Below are 23,550 nucleotides of genomic sequence, written 5' to 3'. Positions count from 1 at the left end.
TCTGAAAAATTAATAAAAAACCCAGAGGCTTTTGCCAAAGAAGCTTCCATATCGTTTAAGACCCACAGAATAAATATTTTACTATATTTTCTTAATTAAACCAAATTAATTTCTTGATGGCAGAGTTTGGCACTTGCATAAAATGTCAATGTAAGAATAGTGTATAGATATTTGATAGAGAATAAGCTATGCAGTGTATTTTTAAGAATTTATTAAATTGTTTGTTCCCAAGATTTAAATTGTGTTCTTTAGTGAAATCAAAACCTGCAAGAAAATATTAACTAGTTCCACATTTTCATAAGGCATTATGCAATCAGGTTGGTACAAAAATATCACAAAATAATCATTTGTTTGATACACATTTCCCCTAGTTCTACGTTCTGTTTTAAATCTTTAGCTCAAATGTTTTAAAAAATGTTCAAAGTTCTCTGCTGCAAAACATAATTAATTACTACTACATTGCTGTTAAACAGTCATACTTGTTAGTCTTATTACTTCAACTGCCAAGTATCACCTATTCCAGTTCACACATTATAAATCAGAATTCAGAATTCAAATTGATCCATGCTGTTGAATGTTGTTTGGAAAAGTTCCCATTTTAAAGTTACTCAGGTGCAGAAGAAATAATCATTTGCAGTTTAAGGCATTTTCATTCTCTGTAAAAAGAAAAACAGTGCATAAAATATAAACAAGTATCCACAACACATCAACTTTCATAGATCAACATTCAGTTGAATTTTTAATTGTCTTTTTAAAAAAGTGGCGTGACAGTCAAAAGAAAACCAAGAATTGTCACTGCTGCTTCCAGAACAGCAACAAGTGACCACACATCTTAAATGCCCACTCCCATTTGTCAAGTCAAAAAGATCTGAGCAATATTAATGGATAGGTTTTAACATGAAGGATGACAAAAATTCCACAACTGGATTCAATTCAGTGCTTTGTTTTTAATATAATGCAATGGATTATGGATTTATTGCTGCCTGACAATAAAATATACTCCAGTTCTCCCAATGACCCCAATGTTTAATTTATGTAAGCACAACTCAATTAAGAATGTGGTCCAGTCTTCATTGCTATCTTAAAGTCAATTTTAACAGGTATACATGTAAATGATATGTAGTCTTACAATCTGTAGGAAGTGTTCAGAAACATCTGGATAAGAACAAAACTAATTCAGCTGATTCTCATAACATTACTCAGCATAAAATTTTGAAATTATAAAAGTGGTGCAACTTCCTGCCATTTGATAAACTATGTTGAAAACTTGATGCAACAGACAATTGTTAACTGTTGTAAAAAGCAATTTGGCTGACAAGCTCTTTGATTTAGAAACAATATACAAATGAAATGCAGGTCTCTGGAGGATTAGTTGATCCATGTTATGGTTATCCACATTATTAGTTCTGGTATGTTCTTTTACTCTTCTGCACACTGCTAACTCAAAAGCACAAAAATGTTAAGAGTGGAAACCAGAGAGACAGCACACAAAGGAAGCAAAGTTATAACTGTAAAGTCATGACATTGCCTACATTTTTAGGCATCCCACTGGAGATAACTGGTGAAAAAGATTGTAGCTTTGATTCATGAAGATGCTACCGGAGAGAAAGATGCAGCTATGGAGGACCAGAAGTTGTGCATTCCTCCCACCAAGAATTGTATTGTTATTTGAAAAAAAGTTATAAGATTGAGCAATTGAGTGGGATGGGTCAAGATTGCAGATGTGGAAACACCAGCACACTGCTTGTGGAGTGGGCATTTCTGTGAATTTTAAAATCAGGTCCCCCTTGCCCCAACTGCACTACTGTCCTCATCCCCACCACCTTTAACTGTGAATTCAAGGCAATAGCCAGCACCAGTCAATGCATTATACAATCAAACAAATCAGGTTTTCATTTTCACAATCCTAATTTTATTTATCCTATTCAGAACTAAACTGCACAATTTCACAACCCCTGGTTAAAATAGATTTTATCATTTCTGTCCTTTCTAAACTAGGTGATGGCTAACATTAGTCTGAAACCTTACAATTTAGTCGTCAATTTGAATGCAAATATTTTTATTTTAAATACCTAACATCTTGCAAGTTTTATCCAAACAAAAACTGGGCGAAATGCCAGTCCTCAAGACAGATACCAAGGTCATTACTCAGCTCAGAAATATTAGTATTGTACACACTGAATAAGCTACCCTAAAACAAATAGGATTTATATTGTGTAAAATAATTCCTCAAAAAAGCTCACCTCTACTCCATAGAATGCTTTTTGCTGATGAATTCAGGGCCACTGGTAGAACAAGTACCAGATTGTTTCATTTTTTAACTGTGGACCAAATAGAGGATTCAACTGGGACAGGATTGCAATTAGCCAGCTGCAAGATAAAAGAAAATCTAGCTGAAAAGAATCTTTTTATTCCAACCTTTAATTCCATCAAAAATGTTATCGCAACAGGAAAAAAAAGTAACAGTCATGATTTGTCTCCAGTAGTCACAACAACATACCAGACAACTTAAGACACATTAAATTGCAGTTTTAAATGGTTTGTCTTTTTAAGTTAGAATTGTGCTTTTAAAAAAAATCACTCCAGCAATACCAAAATATTGATCGGTCACTTCAGATATATCAGCTTAAGGATGGAATATGACACAGAACAGGCCTTTGGCCTATGATGCCTGTGCCAATCACGATACCAAATTAAACCAATCCCAGCTGCCTGCATGTGATCCACGTTCCTTCATTCCCTGCATGTTCGTGTGCCTGTCTAAATGCCTCTTAATGATATGGTTTATTGCCCGATATCTTTGGCTCAGTGCCCAGATGACAAGTGATCAAAGTAGACATTATGCAATACTGCTGTTAACAGACAAGGTACAAAATGAATTGCAAGTGAAGGGGTTAAGATGCAATGTTTACAAGCTCATGTGAATGAAAGCAGCTTTGAGTCATCAGTAGTCCCACTCAAGGATAATCAAGTTCATTACCACTTTGCAAATAAAATGTCAAAAATGATAGAACACCTGCTCCATGACAGTAGTTTGTATCAATAACATGGAACCAGCTCAAGGCAATAGACAGATCACGTGGCAGTTAACTGATGGCAGAATATGGTTTATACTGCTGTTAGATCTTTGAGATTTGTTATTCACCACCTTATCAGAAGTTTGTACAATTCAGAACTTCACTACAATAGACAATAAACTAATAGAGCAAACTGTTTAAAGCTTGAAACCAAAGAATATTCAGCTGAGATCAAACAATGTTATTATTCACACTACAAATTTAAATCAGTCTCAGTTTTACTTAATTTCCAAAAAGCTATATTGGTTTGACAAACAGCAACACTGTCAGAAGAGTCATCTCAGGCCCAATCTCAGACAGGCTAAAATAACAGGATGGGGCTAGAGATGATCTTCAAGTAGGATGTTCGATCCAGTATCAGAAAGGGATTGGCACAAATAGCTGTCAAGTTTTGCTGTGCTTTTAGTAACAGAGCTTTAAAGGTATCAGTAATAGCAAAGAACAATTTTTATTTTTAATAAGTTAAATTGATGTTTTAGTCATTCAAATCTTGTGTAGATAATCATTTATCACATCATTTCACTCCTGCAAGGCCACATATACTATTTCTGAAAGAACATCCCCAATTGCTGTAGTTTTTTTTAATGTACAAGAGGGCACATACAGTCTATATAGGATGGGCTGCTATTCCTTTTCCAAATTGCCAGCTAGGGTTTTTACAATAATCCATCAGCTTTCAGTCTATGTACTAGGTGCTTGCTGACAACTACTGATCAGATTTGAAGGCAATCTCACAACGTATTGTAGAATTTAAGCTGAACCTTTGGATTGCTTATCTAGCAATTTCATCAGTGAACCACTAAGTAGATTATATTCCTTACATATAAAATATCCATCAATAAAACAATGCATTATAAGTTGAGACAAATGCAAGGATAAGAACTTAAGTTGGAGGTGAATAACTTGAGGTACAGAAGAAAAATATGGAGTAAATCAAATATTCTGCATGAATTGCACAGTTTTAAGATGGAAGAGAGAAAGAATGAAAATGTGGTAAGGTTTCAGTTTAGTTTGTGTTGGGTACTCATTTCAGCAATGGCTCTGATAGGTATGATAATTGGCAGAGCCGCCAAATTTGGTCATACAAGTTCAGTTGTTGTGTTATTCCAGCTAAACAATCCAAATTCACTCACTTGGACCAGAGGAGAAACTACCACATGTGGGATGTATTCCAGCAGGGTCAACACTTTCAGAAAAGGAAAGAGGAGGATACCAGGACATTTTCATACAGGGTCTTTCATGAACTCTGGATATCCCAATTTTTTTTTAAACAGCAAGTGAACTTTAAGTACGGTGTGATAATTAAACAGAAATAATTTGCTTCTGGAATGACTCAAACATCAAGACAAAAGATCAGAGAAATCACTACTCAATAGTTATGGAATCTTTTAGAATTGTTAACATTTCATATGAAAAATGAACCATTAATGTAAAGTTCACGCAATATTGTATTTAATTGTTTGCCTCAGAATGCATTCAAGTCTCAAATTTGACCTCTGACTCAATGAGTGTTCAACTAATGCAGCCAAAGTTAACAGGCATAGGAGAAAGAATAAATAAGTGCCATGCACTCCAGCCAGAAAGTAATTAGTCATTGGAACCCTGTATTTCATTAAAACTTAGGAACAAAGGCATGACTAGGACTAATGCATTTTCTCTCGCACGTCACATAATAATCACACCTATATCTGTGCCACATTTTATACTTCAGATGAAAAAATACCAAAAAAAGACATCTTTCATTTAGTTTAAATCTAGCAGTTTGTAAAACAAAAGACCATTCTTTTATAACAGATCAGAGAAATAAGTTGAATGGTATCCCTGGCTTCTTGTGAACCCCAGCACAAGAACAGATTATAGGTGGCTGGCTGCAACAGCAACACCAGAATCCAAATGAGGGAACAAAATGTTAGGAATTCATTGATGAATCAAGAGGAAGTCTGCCCAGAATCCAGGCCATTTCCTAAATTACATATCGACTAACAGACTGTCCAACAACAGTGCCTTTCATTTTTGTTTTACAACAGCCACTGTGTGCTTCTCAAATAACCAATTGTTCTTTCCACTTACCCATTTTACCATAAATTCCCCTGTACAAGTCACACTATTCACCCCCCCCAAAAGTACCTGTTAACATTTTACAGAAGAACTGTTCAAAGAAATAATTGTTTTACATTATTCAGAAGGATATTAAGCAAACCTTGCTTTTTGCAACTTTGCTCATTCTGACCCTAATCCATCCTCGAACATCACAACCAACACAAACTTCAAGCATACAGTAACTTTACTTCAATATCCAAGAATACAAGCTGTTTTCTTAAACTTTAAGGAACTCCTGCATTTCTTTGTTACAATGGGGGACATGACCATCTTAGTTATTCTCTCTTTCGTTTATACCTTTATTGCCTTGCATGACCATCCATTGCAGTTCCTCACTTGTACTTCTCAGTCCTCCAACTTTAGCCTATGATACAAACCTTTATAATTGGCAGCTGGCCCTTCAATTGGTATCTTGGTGCTTTGGAGTTTCCTTCCATTATCTCAACATTCCCATTGACTCTCCATCTTCCTAACCTCCTTTTGACAGTATTTTTTGTAGTCTTGGCCAAAATTTTAGTCATCCTAATATCTAACTAATCTGTCAGCTTCTGCTGAAGACCTAAAGTCCTTGAGATTTTTCAGCACTTTTGTTTTGCCATCTTCTGCCTGGTTCTTTTATGATGCACACACCCATGTCTTTTCACCTACTGATTTTATCACCAATATATTTGATCTTGCTGCTTGCAGAGAGTGCTATGCAAATTAAATTTGTTAATTATTTTCACTATGACACTACTTCAGTGCAACTATAAGTAGAGTTTGAAGTGTTGAGTCACAAACCTATGAAAAGGTATTTTTCTTTTCAAGATGTTGGTTTCTTTGTGCTGGTTAGTAAGAGAATGGCTGAGTACTTAAATATATCAAGTTCCATTAGGTATCTAATAAGCCAAGGTGTTTCACTAGCAGAGCATCATTCAACAATTAGATATTACTTTTATATTAAATAGCACAGATTATTGTATACAAATTAAGTACCTCTATATTGTGCAATTGAAAGACTGGTATTTGTCACAGTCATAAAGAAGTGTAAGATACAAGGTGTGGGTAGGGATCAAGTTTTTATTTGACTGAAACTTGACCTACAGGTCCTGCAACATGCTGATATGCAGAACTGCCATAACAATTTGGACATGAGGAAATGATAGAGCATGGTCATGCAGAATACAAGCTGTCCCTGGTTAATGAACGTGTTCCATTTTTACAAGCATCCATAAGTCAGAAAATACACGGAAATTTAATATGGGGGGGGGGGGGGAGGAGAAAGGAACTAGTTCTGTTTGTAGGAACAAACGTGTACACATGAAGGACTTGAATTTATTATGCTATCTCGTTTGTGGATATGGGCATGCATAAGTCTAGCATTTGTAGGTGGCCTGTACCTCAGTAAGTGGCAAGAGAGCTGCCAGTCATGGAACAAGATTCAGTCAAACACACGATGTCTGTACAATCACTAATAATGAATCCAGATGGCTCTGATCTTGTACAATCTTTGGAAGGAAAGGGAAGTGATTACTGATCTGCTAGAAGAGTTTGAAAATGTATTAGATGGGCTGAATTGGCAGGATTAGTGCTTGGCAGATATGCTGATTGGTTGATCAGCAGGATGATGGGGCAATTGACACTAATCCAAGAATGAGTCAAACCTAGAAAAAAGGGCATTATAGTAAAAAGGCAAAATTGGAACTCAATATAGTAAACAGAAGGCCATTCAACCCTGGCACCTGTTCCACCATTCAATGAAATCATGGCTGATCCTCTTACCTCTGCCACTTTCCTGCACTATCCTTGTATATCTGAAATTCCTAAATATCCAAAAAAAAGCACTGTCTTGAATATGCTCTGCAACTGAGCCTCAATGGCCCTATTGTGTAAGGATTCACTGAGTGAAGAAATTTATCATCTCAGTCCTGATCAGGCAACTTATTTCAAGACAGTTTTTAGATACCTGTCAAGGGAAACATTATAAAACAAGCAAAACCCAATGGCCCATTTATTCCTGTTTTCTGCCCATTAACCAATTCTCTATCCATACCAATACATTACCACCTCACCGGCCACACCCACCCGCCCCCCCCCCCCCCCCCCCAAAATCCCTTGTGTTTCAATTTTGTTTCAATCTTGTAATGCCTTCTGAGTGCAAATATACCAAATCCACTGGTCTCTTTCATCTACTCTGCTGCTTATAATTTCAAAAAATTCCATTCATTTGTCAAAAATGGTTAAATCCATATTAACTCCACCAATCCTATTATATTCCAAGTACCCTAATGCCACTTCCTTAAGAGGTACCAGCATTTTCCCCTTCTATTGATGTCAGGCTAACGTGTGGTTTCCTATTTTCACTCTCCACTCTTTTCCTAAATAGTGGTGGTACATTTGTACTTTACAATCAACGGGAACGACTGTAGAACATACGGAATTTTTGGAAGATGACAACTTCCAATGCAAGTCATCAGGTCCTGGGGAATTATCAGAATTCAGTCCCATTAATTTCTCCAATACCATTTTTCATACAGAAACTAATTTATTTGATACCTTCCTTGCTTATTCTCTACCATTTCCAGGAGCATTTGTTTCCTTCCTCTAATTTCTAAAATTAACGTTTAATTTTTCTACCATTTCCTTATTCTCCAACAGTTTCTCATTCCTCAAATTTGTTGGGACTTGAATTAATTTTTGCTATTTTTAAAATAAAACAGTTACTGGTCTGGGATAGAAATTGTTGGGGACAAAGGTTGCTTGCCAATTAGAAATTCACAAGTGCAAAGAAATGAAAGGTGCTATGATTGATCATAGGGGAGAGATAACTAAAAGGTAGCTAGGAGAGCAAGGCTGTGTGGAAAAATCCCAGATGCAATAAAAACAATAGGCTTAGATATAGAGCAGCAGCCAAAACACACTTGTATAACCTGGTTTCCCACTCTGCAAAGCTGAGATTGAGAGAAACGTCCTTGCAATAAACAGAACAAGGTGATGATGAGTGTTCTTCTGTACTACATTACTAGAAGAAATCTTGGTTTGCAGCCAATTTAGCCAGACCTTCAGACCCAGATAAAACTAGTCTGATCTCAAGGTAGCTGGCTTCCTTGCTGAAAGTAGCTTATGTTTTATTGAGATCAAGACTCCAACATAGATCAGTTATTAATATTTGCTTGAATGTAATTAAAGGAAAACCTATTATCCTTTCAAATTAGTACCTTGATTAGCTCCACTTCATAAATGGCTGCTATCCCAACCCAGGTGGCAATGGCTTCACACAAATGAAACTGATTGATTCTATATTTTACCAACAAACACAGCAGAATTGCCAGAATTTTCATTACTGCATGCATACAATGGTACTTAAAGTATAAAGAACACTTATTCATTACACTCTTGAATTTCTAAATTGATCTAGTGCACTTTTGTAGTTAAATTTGATTATTGGGTCTACAATCTGAAGATATAAACAACAGTATTTGGCAAGCTTACAAGTCAAACTTTGTCCACTATGTTGCAAAGATGAACCAGAACTCCTATTAAAACTTAAATGGTCAATAGCTCTGGCTAAGGAACTCTGACAATGCAGCAAGAATCTCAAAGCCATTTATGCTGAAGTTAAACAAGGATATTCTAGTAAAGATATTATATGGTTTAAAAATGTAGATTTCACAATAAATGGAAGTACATTTCTAGTCTGAACATGTCAAGCACTGTTGCAGTTTCCATCAAATTTGACAAAAATAGGAAATTCTGGAAATGAGGTCAGCAGCTTCTCTGGAAAAACAGAAAATTAATGTTTCAGATTGAAGATCCAGCATCAGAATTGGGAACGCAAGAAAACTATTTGGAGGAATGGATAGAACTAAGGGAATAACTGATGGGCAAACTTGGACTTGCTCAAATATTTATGGAGATATCTGGTTAACAGAATAATGATAAAAGTTATAGAGAGAGATATCAAACTGACATTAAATCTGTGAAATAAAGGTCAGAACTGTTGCTGAAATATGAAAACAACAAACTAGAAATTCTGAGCATATCAAGTAGTGTCAGAAGGGAAAGAAAAACTGAGTTACTATTACAATGGATAATGTTACAGAGTAACTAGTCAGTTCAATAAAAGAAAAGCAAGTTATTTGAAACTGTTGAATTTGTTATCATGTCCCAAAAGCTAAAACACACCTAGAGAGAAGATGAGGCACTGTTCAAGTTTACACTGGGTTTTGTTAGAACAGAGTAGGAGTCCACAGGTTCGAGTGGAAATGGAATGCAGAATTAACATGGCAACTGGAAACTCAGAGTCACCCCTGCAGAATGAAGAGGTATTCTGCAAAGTAGTCTCCCAATCTGCATAGGGTTTCTCCAATGCAGAGGAAACCACACTATGAGTAGCAAATGCATTATACCAGGTTGGAATTAAATTGTTGCTTGACTGTTTGAGACACTGGATGTTAAGAAGGGATAAACGTAAAAGAGCAGGTGGTTCATCCCCCTCCAGTTGTATGTGAAAGTATCATGAGAATGGGAATGATTGGCAGAGATGGAAGAGCAGTCCAGGAAATCAAGGCGAATAGTGCCTTCACAATGTTGAATGGGGAGGGGACGATGTGCCTGGTGGTGGAAATTGCAAAGGATTCCCTATTGAATATGGAGCCTAGGGGGTGGAAGGCAAAAACCCAAGAACTACATCCTTGGAAATAGACGATATGTCTGTTAGGCATAATAGATATTGGCGACTAACCTATCCTTATGGAGGCAAAAAAAATCTAGAAAGGGAAGAATCACAGACGGACATGTGAAAGTGAAAGCAGGATGGAAACTGGCAAAAGTGATGACATTCAAGTACTATAAGAGTTCTGGTTTGGAAATTTTTCTGATGTTCACACCAACAGTTTAAGAGCTTAAATTTATTTTAGTCATCTTGTAAATAACTGAATAATAATAATAAACAAAAAACCCAAACACAAAGTGAAAGGGGACAAGAAAAAAAGAAAACTTTGTAACTCTAGATATCTCAATCAAGGAATTCCTGAAATTCAATTTTAAAGCCTAGAACACCTAAACAAATATTTTCAGTTTTCCAAAGGCACTGCCATTTAGGCTTCAGTTTTGAACTTTTGGAAGTTTTGTATGATCTGGGGAATGCAATTGCAAATGACATTACACTTTAAAAATTATTCTGCTTGTTTTACTAATAACAAACTGAACGGTATGTATTAACTAAGTTTTTAAAAAAAAATAAATTAAGCCAAAAGGTTGATCCTAGCAGACGTTTAGAGGAATATGACTTAGATATGATCATGAATTGAACTAGAATCTTTTGTGCACAGTGGAAAATGACTTTAAATTCAAATAACTTACACTTTCTGTGGTCAAAACTTTTGGACAAAATCAGGCCCAGGTTGCAATCATTGCCAAAGCATCAGGGAGGCAATGCTAAATCCATCCATCAAGTTTACCCTACTTAGAGTTATATTAGAAAAAAGAATCTCATCCAGAGCTAGAATATGGCTAACCAGTGTGGTACACAATGCACACACCAATCTTGATACAAATAGGAGTAAACTGCCAGCACAACCTATCTGTACTTCCATCAACTCCTACATCAACATCAGCTTCTAAAGATACTGTCAAAACCAAGATCAGAGCTAAAACATTAACTGTCTACAGATGCTGCCTGACCTGGGTACTACCAAATTGTGTTCCAACATTCATAGTACAGGTAGCCCCCACATTACAGCCAGTTTGCAGAAATTTGTCCTAATGGAATTCACAAATCACTACCCAAAAACTCCAAAATGTGGAATAAAATTTGCTCTTACAGAATTTATATGGTGAAAGAAAATTAAAAACAAACTTAAAGAAACAACAAACTGTCTATTTTTATTAACTCATTTCTTGACAGATGCGCAGAAAACATGGCTCTTATTTTCATGTGGTAGGTTCATCTTGTCATCTAGCAATTTTGTTTTAAGTCTTTTCCATATTATTTAACCTCAAGATGTCTAAAACAGGGCCAGCAATTTTTAAGTGCAAGCTCTAAACCTATACAACCATGTAAAGGAAGTTCACTGGATGCAAAACTTGATATTTTACAAAGATTTGATGCTAAAGGAAGACTTTGTGCAATAGTTAACACTGTAGGGCTTGGCACAGCATCTGAAGTCACTCATCTCTCCAAGCACAGCTGTTGGCCACTTGAGATTTGCCTTGTCAGTTTCCAAAGCAAACCTCTAGTGGACCCTGCCCTGAACCAGCAGCTGCTTTAGGTATTATCATTACTGTTGAGAGAGAAAAAAAAACACATCCTGTAGGAATACATCTCCATTTAGAAGCTTTATGGAGTGCAACACCTCTAACATGGGGATCACCTGTATTTCGCTTCTAGAATTTTATTGCCTCAAAAAGATTTTTGCTTTAGGACAAGAAACAACAGCATATAAAGATGCTAAATCAATTGACTGGATTTTAAAGATAGAATTTTTTGTTAATTAAACAGCATGTTAAATTAAAGGTGGCTTATCCTTCATTTCCACAAATGCTTTAAATGTGTGACTTTGGGATCTAGTCACTTAGCTATAAGCCATTAAAATAGTTATCCTGTTTTGAAGAAAGCCACACACTGATTGGAGCTGAAGACTACAGAGCCAATTTACCACTTGCTTTGATGAACACTTTGCATCAATCCAGGAATGATTTTAAGACTAAACCAGAACTTTATGATCTGGATTTTCTTCAAATATGCATACTTATGTTTTAATCTTGTAACTTGGGTTACTCAGATATTTCCTTCCCAAATGAGAAGATCTTTTTAGTAAAGAGTGGACCACAGTCAAATTTGGGGTGAAAAAAGCTCAATTTCAGTTATTGCACACTCCCCTCCCCCCCAAAAAAGTTAACCAAATGGGAACAAGAAATTGAAATGAAAAAAAATACTATCATTTGGTGCAAATTCACCAAGCCCCATCTCACCACACACCTTTCCACTCCCTTTAACAATTATTAACTTCTACAACAAAAGTGTCTTGACAATGATATTGCTTTGGGGAATGAAGGGATTTCAGTTGGGGAATGTAATATTCATAATGAAGTGCTTTATTTAAAATAATGATATTAGAATCAGAATGCCTTAATTGCAAAATAGCACTATTTAAAAATATTCAAAAGTGCAGCAACACAACAAAGCTACAAACGAAGAGCACAACAGAACAAGCTGAGGTCAACAACCAATTACATGAAAAAGTGTGACCCTGTTAATCAATGCTCAACTCCAAGTAGTCTGGTACTAAATTAGAAATTTCTTTTTACTGTTATTTGTTTAGTTCAGATTCTTAGAATGCCAAACAGCCCCATGCGCCTTCTCTGCCATTCAATAAAATCATGGCTCTGTACCACTTTCCTGCACCAACTCTCTATGCTTCAATTCTCTTCACAGCCAAAAGAATTATTGATCTATCTTGAATATACTTAGCAACTGAGCCTTCACAGTAAGCTTGGGGAGAAAGTTCCTAAGATTCATTATTCTTTAAGTGAAAAAATTTCTTCTCATCTCAGCCAACCCTTTCTTTTTGAGACTGAGCCTGGCTCTAGACATCCATTCCAGGGCAAACATCACTCCTACATCTACATCGTAAAGCTCTCCAAGAACTTGGTATGTTTCGGTATTCCTCAAATTTCTACTGGCGAAGCCCCTCTTCTACTGGCACTGTACTCTAAGAGATAATCTGCATGTAGACTCAGGGATGCTCATACAGATGTTGCCAATCCACCCCGAAAAATATTCATTAACCAAAGCACACTAGACAAAATCAGATTGAACAACAAAAACTTACAATCTTTTTGCATTGTTAGAGAAGCCCATATGTTTTATGATCACTAACTGTTTATCCACAGCCCTACTGAAATATCCTGGTCTAAAATCTCACGCAATCAGATTTTATCAATATTTTATCTGCTGAGTACAACTAATAGAACTTGATCCACAAAATGGAAGTCGGCCAGTTTCTACAAGGAACTCATGCAACAAAATTATTTTCACTTTCATCGAAGTCTTCTACGGTATTCAATTTTTTTGCCTCAAGGACTTAAAGCAAAGTTTCAGGAAAGCTCAGGTTCATACAATAAATGTTACCCATTAAAACAGAACACAAAATTGTGCTGAAAAGTGGGCAAAAGCTCCATTTTGACAATTATCTATACTTTTGGTGCTATATAATCAGCTGCTAAAGATCTGGGCTAAAGTTAGATGTTCAAGATACTATGCAGAATCAGGTGAGGATGTTGATTGCTCTTTTGGTATAAAAGTTAAAGTATTTCTCAATTTAAAAAAGACCAAATATTCTTTTGTTTTTTTTTGATGGCCCACTTCAATTTGCATTGATTGTAATCATTAGTAAAAAGCCAACTGAGGAATCATACAATTTCTAACAATTTAGCTGACTTATCAATGGGATTTTTTTGTACTTCTCCCCACACCCACCAAATTTCCAGGTAGGAGAACAGTTCTTCGCCAATACGAGTTCCCTTGTTGAGGTGGATTTCAATGGACACAATATGGAATTAAGTCCAACTTGCTGATTTGATATTTGGAATATTATTCAATAGATCCAACATCAGCACCCGCAGGCAGCCTCCACACACTAAACCACGGGGAATTTCATTTCTGCGAGAGCACCAGCAGAGGACAGAGATTTGCAGCAGATTCCTGGCACAGCAGTCGAGAGACCAGGGATTCTCACCAGTCTCCGAGCACAGCACTGTAAGCAGAGTAGATATCTTCCTTAAAGTACAGCAGGTACATACTGTGTGCATTCAGACTGCAGAGCCAAGACTGGTATAATGAATTGGTAGACTAAAGCTAATTTTTTTTTTGAAACAAGAAGATTCTGCGTGAACACTTAATCATTGTCTGCACAGGCCTTAAATGTTTTGACATTATATCTATACTTCATAGTGCCACCTGCTGTTCTATTTCAATACTGTAAACTTTCAGATTACAAAATGATATAACAAAGTCAGCCAAATTTAAGTAACCAACATTTTCTAATAAAAATTGATTGGCTAGCAAAGGAACAAAATCCAAGAGACATTATAATAAAACTTGACCAATAGCCAACAGGAAATTGGATTTAAAAAAAGACCAAAACTAGAAAAATTGAGAAATTATGAAGTCCCACCCAGTTGTTCCTCATTCTTTACTACTTTCAGGAAGTGACAGAATGCTTCACAGGCAACCATAAGACATTCCACTGAAGTTAATTCAAAGAATCTAAGACCAAGTTCAAGTCTGCAAATTCAGCTTTTGCCATGCCACTTCTGTAAAGCATTGTGCGGCCAATCTCTATATGACTAATGGCATTCAGTGTTCAATCATTGCTAGCAATGGAAAAACACTCCATGGCTCAATGGTGTAATCAAATGCAATTAATTTGAGGTCACTGCTGTAAAATTGATTACAATTGTTAGCCACTTGGCCCCAAATGCCAAAAGAATTTAAGCAAACTGGGACCCCAATTGATGCTGCCCTGCAGGCTGCCAACTCATTATACCAATCTTGGTTTTCCAGGCTGAATACTCACAGTATGTACCTGCTGTACTTTAAGGAAGACTCAGCCTACACAATGCTATGCTTGGAACCTGATGAAAATCCCTGGTCTCTCTGCTACTGTGCCAGGAACCTGCTGCAAATCTCTGCCTTTTGTTGGCGCTCTCAAAGTAACAAAATCACCCGTGGTTCAGTATGTAGAGGCTGCCTGTGAGTACTGATATTGGATTTATGAAGAAGTATGCCAAATATCAGAATACCAAGTTGGATCCAATTCCATAGCATGTCCATTGAAATCCACCTTAACAGGGGAACATGTATTGGCAAAGAACATTTCTCCTGCCTGGAAATTGTGGGGAATGGGGAAAAAAGTATTAAAAAAATCTAATTGTATTGATTCATCAATACAATGCTTATGCAGATTGATAAAATCTTGAATTTCAGTCAGTTGTGAAACAAAACTACTTACTATTGACCTTGAAGTTGTTCATATCTAGCATTCCCTTTTCATAACTCTGTTACTGGGAGGAAGATTCAGGCAAGCACTGGCTTCCAGCAAAAGTGATAAAATACTCACCTTAATTTATCATGTTGATGAATTCTCAACAAACAAGTGAAAACTAAAGGTTTAATCATTTCTAGAGAACATGACTGGAAATTACACAATATTCTATTAAAATTGTACTAAAAACTCACATTCCTCTCATGCAACAATATTTTTCAAGTGTTTCCAAATGAGAATAAGTTTTTAACTAAGTTCAACATGAGAAAATCTGCAAAAATGACAGACCCAGTGGGAGAATCACTGACAACAATTTCTCCATTTCAACATGGTCTTACTACAGACAGCGCTATTGATTTTAAGGTGTAATGAAAACACTTTGCTATAATTATAAAATAAGAGGGTGCTTTCACAATCCAGCCTATCCCAACATCAAGACTGAACCAAATTATACCTCAGTTTAACAGACCCACCTATTAGAAATCTGCATAAGCTGCAAGATCAGCATTGTTGACGTCTACCATCAGAAACGTTTCAGAAAATCCTGTTTACACAGCAAACCTTTTCTTGTTTAACACTTAATACAATGCTCTAGATTCAAGGTTACCACAAAATGCTTCGAATCAGGACAAAGCAAAATATCACAAACCACACTTGAAATATTTGCAAATAATTTACTTCACGGTAGGACACAAACACATGCAAGATCTCTTTCCTGCACCATCAAATGCATTGGAAGCAATAATATGACAAATATCTAGAAAGCAGTTTTAATTCTGATACCCATATTTTTCTTTGGAATGTACTAACATTATTTTTTGTACTATTGATTTCTCAAATGAATGCATTAGCCACAATCAGAGCATTCACCAGACTTCCACGCAGGAAGTCTGCAGGACTATTCAAAAATACGATAATTATCTATCTGCATTTCCACCTTTTCATAAAAGCTACGATTCCCTTCCAAAAGACAACAGCAAGTATTGACATAGTACTTAATGCAGTTAAAAATGTCCCAAAGCATTTCAGTGTTAATTTTTGATACAATTCTGAAGCCACACAGATATTACAGCAGATGACTAAAGTACAGAGTGTCTAAAAGGAGGAAAAGAAAGAAATAGAGGTTATAAGAGAGAATTCTGAAGCTTAGAGCCTTGGCAGATGAAGGCACAACCACCAATGAAACAGCAATTGAAATCACATGCTCAAGAGGGAGAATTGGAGGAACACTGATGAGTTAGGGTAGATTACAAAGAAGAGGCAAGGCCATTTGGGGAGGAGGTGCTGAGGTGGAGGCATGCTGGACTCAAGAAAAAGGTGAGCAGTTTAATGGAATTACTTGGAAAACAAAATTTTAATGAAACCACAAGGGAGGAATGAACAGAAAGACTGCAGTCCAATAGGTACGATGGTGAAGATGGTATATGGCACGCTTGTCTTCATAGGTCAGGGCACAGAATACGAGTTGGGACATTCTGTTGCAAGTTTACAAAACATTCGTTAGGCTACACGAGCATTATGTAGTGCTAGTTGCCACATCAGGGAGGTGGTGGTTGCATTGGAGAGAGTGCAGAGGAGATTCACTGGGATGTTGCTTGTACTGAAGGACTTCAGTTATGGGGACAGATTGAATTGGCTTGTTTTCCCTGGAGCAAAGGGAGCCAAGGGATGACCTCATTGCAAGAAAAAAATTATGACAGGCATATATAGGCTAGTCAAAATCTTTTCTTCATTGTTCAAAAACAAGAGGGCTGAAGGTGAGAGGATGATTTTAAAGGGGATCTGAGGCGCAAGTTTTTTCTCCCCCCTATAGACAGTGGTTGATATCTGGTACGCACTACCAAAGGTAGTGGTGGAATCAGATACAATTACTACATTTAGGAGACATTTAGAAAGGCACTTAAATAGCCAAGGCATGAAGCATACAGTCCTGATGTGGGCAAATGGGATCAGAGCAAATGGGCAAAAAGGTTGATATAGGTGTGGTGGGCCTAAAGGCCTGTTTTTATTCTCCACTGTTTATTTAGAATTATAGTGAAGTGCAGATTACAGCAGGTCCCAAATATTCATTCTTTATGCAAATACATGAAGCACAAGGAACAAATGAATACACTGCACAAGCAAATTCAGCTTGCAATATGGTAGTCAGAATTGGGAATTCATTATACCAAATTATAAGACAGTGAAAGAGCAGCAGCCTTAGTGGCCAAGAATGAAATCATAATTATATGTGCCTACATAATGAGGCAAGCAGTTTCAAGAAAGTTTTCTGGAATGGTAGGTTAAACAACAAGCATGCATATCAGATTTGTAACAAGCCAAATTTTGTTACCAGCCCTTCAACACATTAGCATCTAATAATTACAAAATTGTATATATGTTTGAAAGGAAGAACCCTGAAAAAGTTATAAAGGTTCAGTATTTCAATAAGGTTGCCTTTGTAGGAATAAGACAGAAACTGTCACTGAAAAAAATAGGCAGGTAAAATAAATGATCACTGAAGGAGGTTTTCCTAAAAAATAATGTAACACAGAAACAGTCTATACCAATAAAAAGCAACAGATCTTCAACACAAAACTATTAGAAAAATGGCAGTTCAGTAACATTGCTTAACCTTCGAAAACATCACTACGCAAGCAAAAAATGATTGTTTAAAAAGAACTACACTGCAGTGGTGACAGTGCAGCAGGACAGAAAATTTAGATACTTGATGAACACAAGAAAGTTTTTTTGAAGAGGTAACTGAAGTAGTTGACCGGGGAATGTCTGTGAAAGTTATTCATATGGACTTATAGAAAGCACTTGATAAGATCCCTCCAAGATTGACAGAATGTTAACCAAAGCAATGAAAGAGTATTGGAATTTTATGGGACCAAACCATGTATATGGTAACACTACACACCAAAAGTCAAAACCAGCTCAAGGGGCTAAATGACCTGCTCCAATTGCTGTGATTCAATGCTTAACCAGGAACCAATGCTGATCTGTGAATGTAGAGACGATGACCAACAGAACTCAGTTGGAGTTCGGGAATTGAGTTTAGAGCCAGAAAAGCATGGGTTTAATCAGACCAGCTGAAGCAGAGGTAGAGTCAGAAGATGTAAAAGAGGTGCAAGCAGGCAATAATGACAGCACAGTTGTGTCCAAAAGTTCACAGGAGTCACATGTGCAAGTAGTCTGGTACAGCTCAGACAATAGTACAGAGGGGGATGGAGTTATTAGTGCATCATGACACAGAAAGAACACATTCAGTCAAATGGTTTGGTAGCCAGCGACTGATGTTTATGGCAGGGCTAAATACAATGTCTTTTAACTTGTTTGGCAGAATTTCAGTTCAATCCAAATTAGACATCAAACAAGCAGCATGATAATTTAGAAAAAGCACAAGCCAAAAGGAAGAGACAAAATGAAGGAAAGACACCAAAAATGCTAGTTTAAAAAGTTGAAATGCCAGAATTTCCATACATTTTAATGTCATGAGAAACCACATCTAGTTATGAATAGTTGATGACAAGTAACAATGCGAAGGGGCTTCAACAACACCCCCCATCCTCAAAAATGGTGGGGCCCAGCACAAGTGATAAAGGCTGAAACATTCTCAACCATGTTCAGCCAGAAGTACCATGTGGATGAACTATCTCGACTTACTCCAGAGATATCTACCATCTCAGAAACCAGTCTTTGCTCCATGTAATATTATGAAATGGCCGAGAGCACCAAATACAGTGAAGCCCATGGTACCAGACAACATCCCAGCTGCAGTACTGTAGATCTCAGCTTCAGAACTAGTTGCAACACTGGCATCTACACAACGTTAGTCCTATTCACAAAAGGCTAATTACCACCCAGTCTCAATAAAAGTGATGGAAGCTACCATCAACAGTGCTATCAAGTAGCACTGACTCACTGATATGCAGTTTGGGTTTCACCAGGATACCCAGCTCCAGATGTGATCTGAAAGCAAATTGGACCAAGGAGTTGAATTCCAAGTGACATAAACTGCCCTTGACATCAAGCCCACATTTAACTGATTGCAGTCTCAAGGAACCCTGGCAAAACTTGAGTTAAAGGGCATCAAGGAGAAAGCAACCCATAGTTGAAGTATACCTCACTCAGAGGAAGATGACTGGACGCTGAAGGGACAACATCTCAGAAGTTAACCAGGACGAGGTCCTTGACGCAATGATCTTCCATCATCAGGTCAGAAGTAGGGATAATTGCTTATGGCCCAATATACATATTTATTCACAGCTACTCAGTAAATTATCCATAGCTGCATTTAACAAGATCTAGACATCAATCACAGGATGATAAGTGGTAGCGACAAAAGTGATGGATGATAACAACGACGGACAAGAATATCTAATCACCTACCCTTATCATTCAGTGGAATTACCTCACCAAGTCCTCCACCATCAATACCCTGGGGGCCATCATTGGCAACAAACTCAAGAGCAGATCAGAAGCATCAGAATGGCAAGGGACTCATTCCTGACATCCCAAGGCTTTTCCATTATCTACAATGCACATGTCAGGAGTGTGAAGTACTTGCCACTTGTGCATCTCCAACAAGGATGACATTAAGCTGGAAAGGCTGCAGAAAAGATTCAAGAGGATGTTACCAGGCCTAGAGGGTTTGAGTTATGAGAGGCTGGGACCATTTTCCCCGGAGCAGAGGAGGTGGAGGGGTGCCCTTATGGAGATACAAAATCATGAGGGGTGTAGATAAGGTGGATGGACACAGTCTTTTCCCCAGGTATGGGAGTCTAAAGCTAGCGAACATAGACTTAAGGCAAGAGGGGAAAGATTTAAAAGGGACCCGAGGGGCAACTTTTACCATGCAGAGGATGGTTGATATATGGAAGGAGCTGCCAGAGGAAGCTGTAGAGGAAGGTACAATTTCAATATTTAAAAGACATTTAGACATATGTGGATAGAAAAGACCTAGAAGAATATGGGCCAAATGCAGGCTAAGACATCTTGGTCAGCACGGGTGAGTTGTGCTGAAGGGCCTGTTTCCATGCTGTACGACTCATGCAGTTCAACACCATTCAGGGCAATGCAGCCGACCTGATAGGTACCATATCCACGCCCTAAACATTCGTTCCCTACACCATTAGCACACAATGACTGCAAACGATATCCACAAAATGACTACAGTTATTCACCTAGGCTTCTGTGACAGGACCTCTCAAACTGATGACTTCTACAATCCAGAAGGGAGAAGTGCAGCAGGCACCTGGGAACATCATCTCCAGGATGTCCTTCAAGTCCAAAGCTGAATTCAAAATTGTCTTGGTAATAGGAGGCAGACAGTGATGGTGGAGGGTGTTTTTGAGACTGAAGCCTGAGACTAGTGGGGTACCACAGGGGTCAATACCAGGACTCTCAGTGTTTCTGGGGGAGGGGGAGTTGAAGTGACTGGTGTGATAGGTTGATAGGAAGGAAGGTAGTCTCAGGCTCCAAAACAATATTGATCAGTTGGAATTTAGTCCTGCTCAGTACAAAATTATCCATGTGTGATGATTAATAAGTGTAGGACATACACAATGAAAGACAGGCTTCAACTCTATTGAGCAATAGAGTTGAACTCTATATTAGCAGGGCTATAGAATATAAGAGCAGGAAGGTTATGAAACAGTTTTATAATAGTGGTTAGACAGAGCTGAAGTACTGTGTACAGCTCTGATCACCACACTGTAGAAAGGACGTGATGCACTGAAGATGATGCAGGGATTTGTCTAGTTGTTTCCTGGGATGGAATGTTTCAATTACAAGGACTGGATAGGCTGGATTTGTTTTCCTTGGAGCAGAGGAGGGACCTGATAGAGATATAAGAAATTATGAGGGACATAAGTTAGACAGCAGGAAACTTTTCCCCATAGTAAAGGTATCAAAAACTAGATAGCACAGACTTATGGTATGGGATAAGAGATTGAAGGGATCTGAGGGAATCTGGAATGCACTGCCTGAGTGGGTGGTGGAGGTATCCTTACAACATTTAAGTATCTAGACAAGCATTTGAATCAGCAACGCATAGGTGGCTACAGACCAAGTGCTGCTAAATGAGATTAGCAATGATACGTACTCGATGGTCAACATGTATGCACGCAGTGGGCCAAAGGGCCTGTTTCCATGGTGTATAACTAATCACAGAACATCCTGACCTGGAAATATATTTCCAGCCCTTCAACAATGGGTCTAAACCCTGGAGCTCACTACTTGGTCCTGTGATGAACCAGGAGGACTGCAGCAGCTTACCATCATCACCTTCTCAAGGACAATTAGGGATGGACAGCAACACCCAGATCTTGACAATTTTATAGAAATAGCATCAGTTCACGATGTACTTGAAGCATCCTTCAGCAGGAACATTGTTTATACTTACAAAAGGTAGCAACAAACAGCAGTCGTCACCAGCATTGTATTAATGACACTGTGGAAGAAAGAAAATTTTAATGCATCAAATACCTTAAAAACTATTTTCTCTGCCAGAGCTGCCAATGAACAAAATGCCACACAAAGCTAATTAAAAGCATTTTTGAACATTTCCATTTGTTTTGCTAAATCATTTTACTGGTTACATCATATTGTGTGCACTATTTACATTGGGTTACATCCCAGCACCCTAGTGAAATTCATTTCATTACATTAATTGGATACTAGACAAACAGGTTTAATCAATATCAAATTTTCTTATGCCCATTAGTCTCACTTAATTAAATCAATGTTACTTAACTGAAAAGTATTTAGTTCAGTGTTACAACAAGCTTTTGTATATCAATGTTACTTAACTGAGAAATATTTAATGCAGTTCGTGTTATAATACACAAGGTGCTTATGCAAATACAAAGTGCTAACACTACAGTCGAAATCATAGTCTGACTACCGAAATCTTAGCCTCACGTAATTCACTGCCGTTCATTATCTACGCAGTCTACAATGAATCACGCAAATACAAGAATAAAAACACTGACAGCTTCAAAGTCAATTATGAAAAGCGTTAAGGTTACTCCCCCCAAACACCGCCTTCACCAATACCAACATCCCAGAAACACTTCTCCAACATAGATTCAGCTCTATACTTTCCCAAATTGTCCCCACCAGGAGCATTACCAGCTCCTTCAGTCACTTTTCTCATTCCCACCTCTCGTGCTAACAATTATATCGCTTCTCTCGTTTCCCTCCCACTACTCACCCCAGCCCTCATAGTAAGAGACACTGCGTCGAACTACTACTGCCTCCCTCACGTCCCAGATTTCTCGCCGATTCCCGGACGAGTAGCTCTCTCCTGCTCGATCGCCCTTGCCTCTCCTCCACTAACACAACCCCATCCCATTTCCCCACCGCAAGGTCTCTCTCCTCGCCGTGTCCACCCAAGTGCCTGTTGGAGAGGTTACAGCCCCGGGCTCACCCCGGAGCCTGCTTGTGCTGTGACGCAGATTCAGCCCCGAGTGAAGGGCGTCTGAGCTGTCCCGTCCGCAAGCCCAGCTCCCCCACCGCCCCCAACTCCCTGCAAGCCTCACCCTCGATTTGGTCCTTTCGGGATAAACCAAGGCACAACGCCGCCCACTACACCCCAGAATACGGTGAGGACGATGATGGGCACCGTTAGACCGCTGTAACCCATGGCGAGCCCACGGCTATCCTTCCTCCACCTAACGCCGCCAGCCTCCCGGAAACCAGCTGCCGGAAATGACGCCACCACTTGGTCCCGCCCTCGTCATGTGCCCCCTTCGGGGCCTGACAGAACGAAGGAAACGTCGCAATCGAGCCGCGGTTGATTGACGGCGACCGACGATGTGCCGAGCCGGCTGGTGATTCTGGGGATTCGTGTCCTCACCTGGACCCAGCTGTCGCTGCCAGCTCTTGCTGCACCCCTTCCTCACCTCCCTATGCCGGCTTTCTTCTCTCTACCTTTCGGTCCAGATGAAGGATCTCGACCCAAAACGTCGACTGTCCATTTCCCTCCAGAGCTGCTGCCTGATCCGCTGAGTTTCTCCTGCTTCTTGTTTTTTTTTGCTCCAGGTTCCAGCATCTGCAGTGTCTGGGACTAAATGTGACTTTAATCCCTAACGGGCCCTCCTCGCTCCCCGATTACCCTCTTGCCTTTAATATAGAGTTATGAAGCATAGGAACAGGCCCTTCAGCCCACTGAGTCCATCAAACATCAATTAACACGGATCCCATTTTATTCGCCCCATATTCTCATCATCTTCCCCCAACTTTTACTACTCACCTAGACATCCGAGGCAATTTACAGTGGCCAATTGCCCTACCAACCCGCACGTCTTTGGGAATGTGGGAGGAAACTAGAGCACCCGGGGGAAACTCACAAGGTAACA

General features: G+C 38.5%; 1 protein-coding gene across 1 annotated transcript; it reads right to left on the bottom strand.

Moving 5' to 3' along the window:
* Positions 1–196: 196 nt before the first annotated feature.
* Positions 197–22,889, bottom strand: atp6v0e1 (ATPase H+ transporting V0 subunit e1). Its single transcript, XM_052014530.1, has 4 exons — positions 22,732–22,889; positions 21,594–21,641; positions 2,244–2,370; positions 197–656 (listed from the first exon to the last, which is right to left on the bottom strand). Exons 1-3 carry the CDS (start codon positions 22,833–22,835, stop codon positions 2,277–2,279), a joined length of 246 nt encoding a protein of 81 aa, XP_051870490.1. The 5' UTR covers positions 22,836–22,889; the 3' UTR covers positions 197–656; positions 2,244–2,276.
* Between the last annotated feature and the right edge of the window lie 661 nt (positions 22,890–23,550).

This window comes from Pristis pectinata, chromosome 4 (genome assembly GCF_009764475.1).
Source record: "Pristis pectinata isolate sPriPec2 chromosome 4, sPriPec2.1.pri, whole genome shotgun sequence".
In the NCBI taxonomy this organism is placed as follows: Eukaryota; Metazoa; Chordata; class Chondrichthyes; order Rhinopristiformes; family Pristidae; genus Pristis; species Pristis pectinata.
Note: the sequence above shows the minus strand (reverse complement) of the source record. Positions and strands in the feature narration are given on the sequence as shown.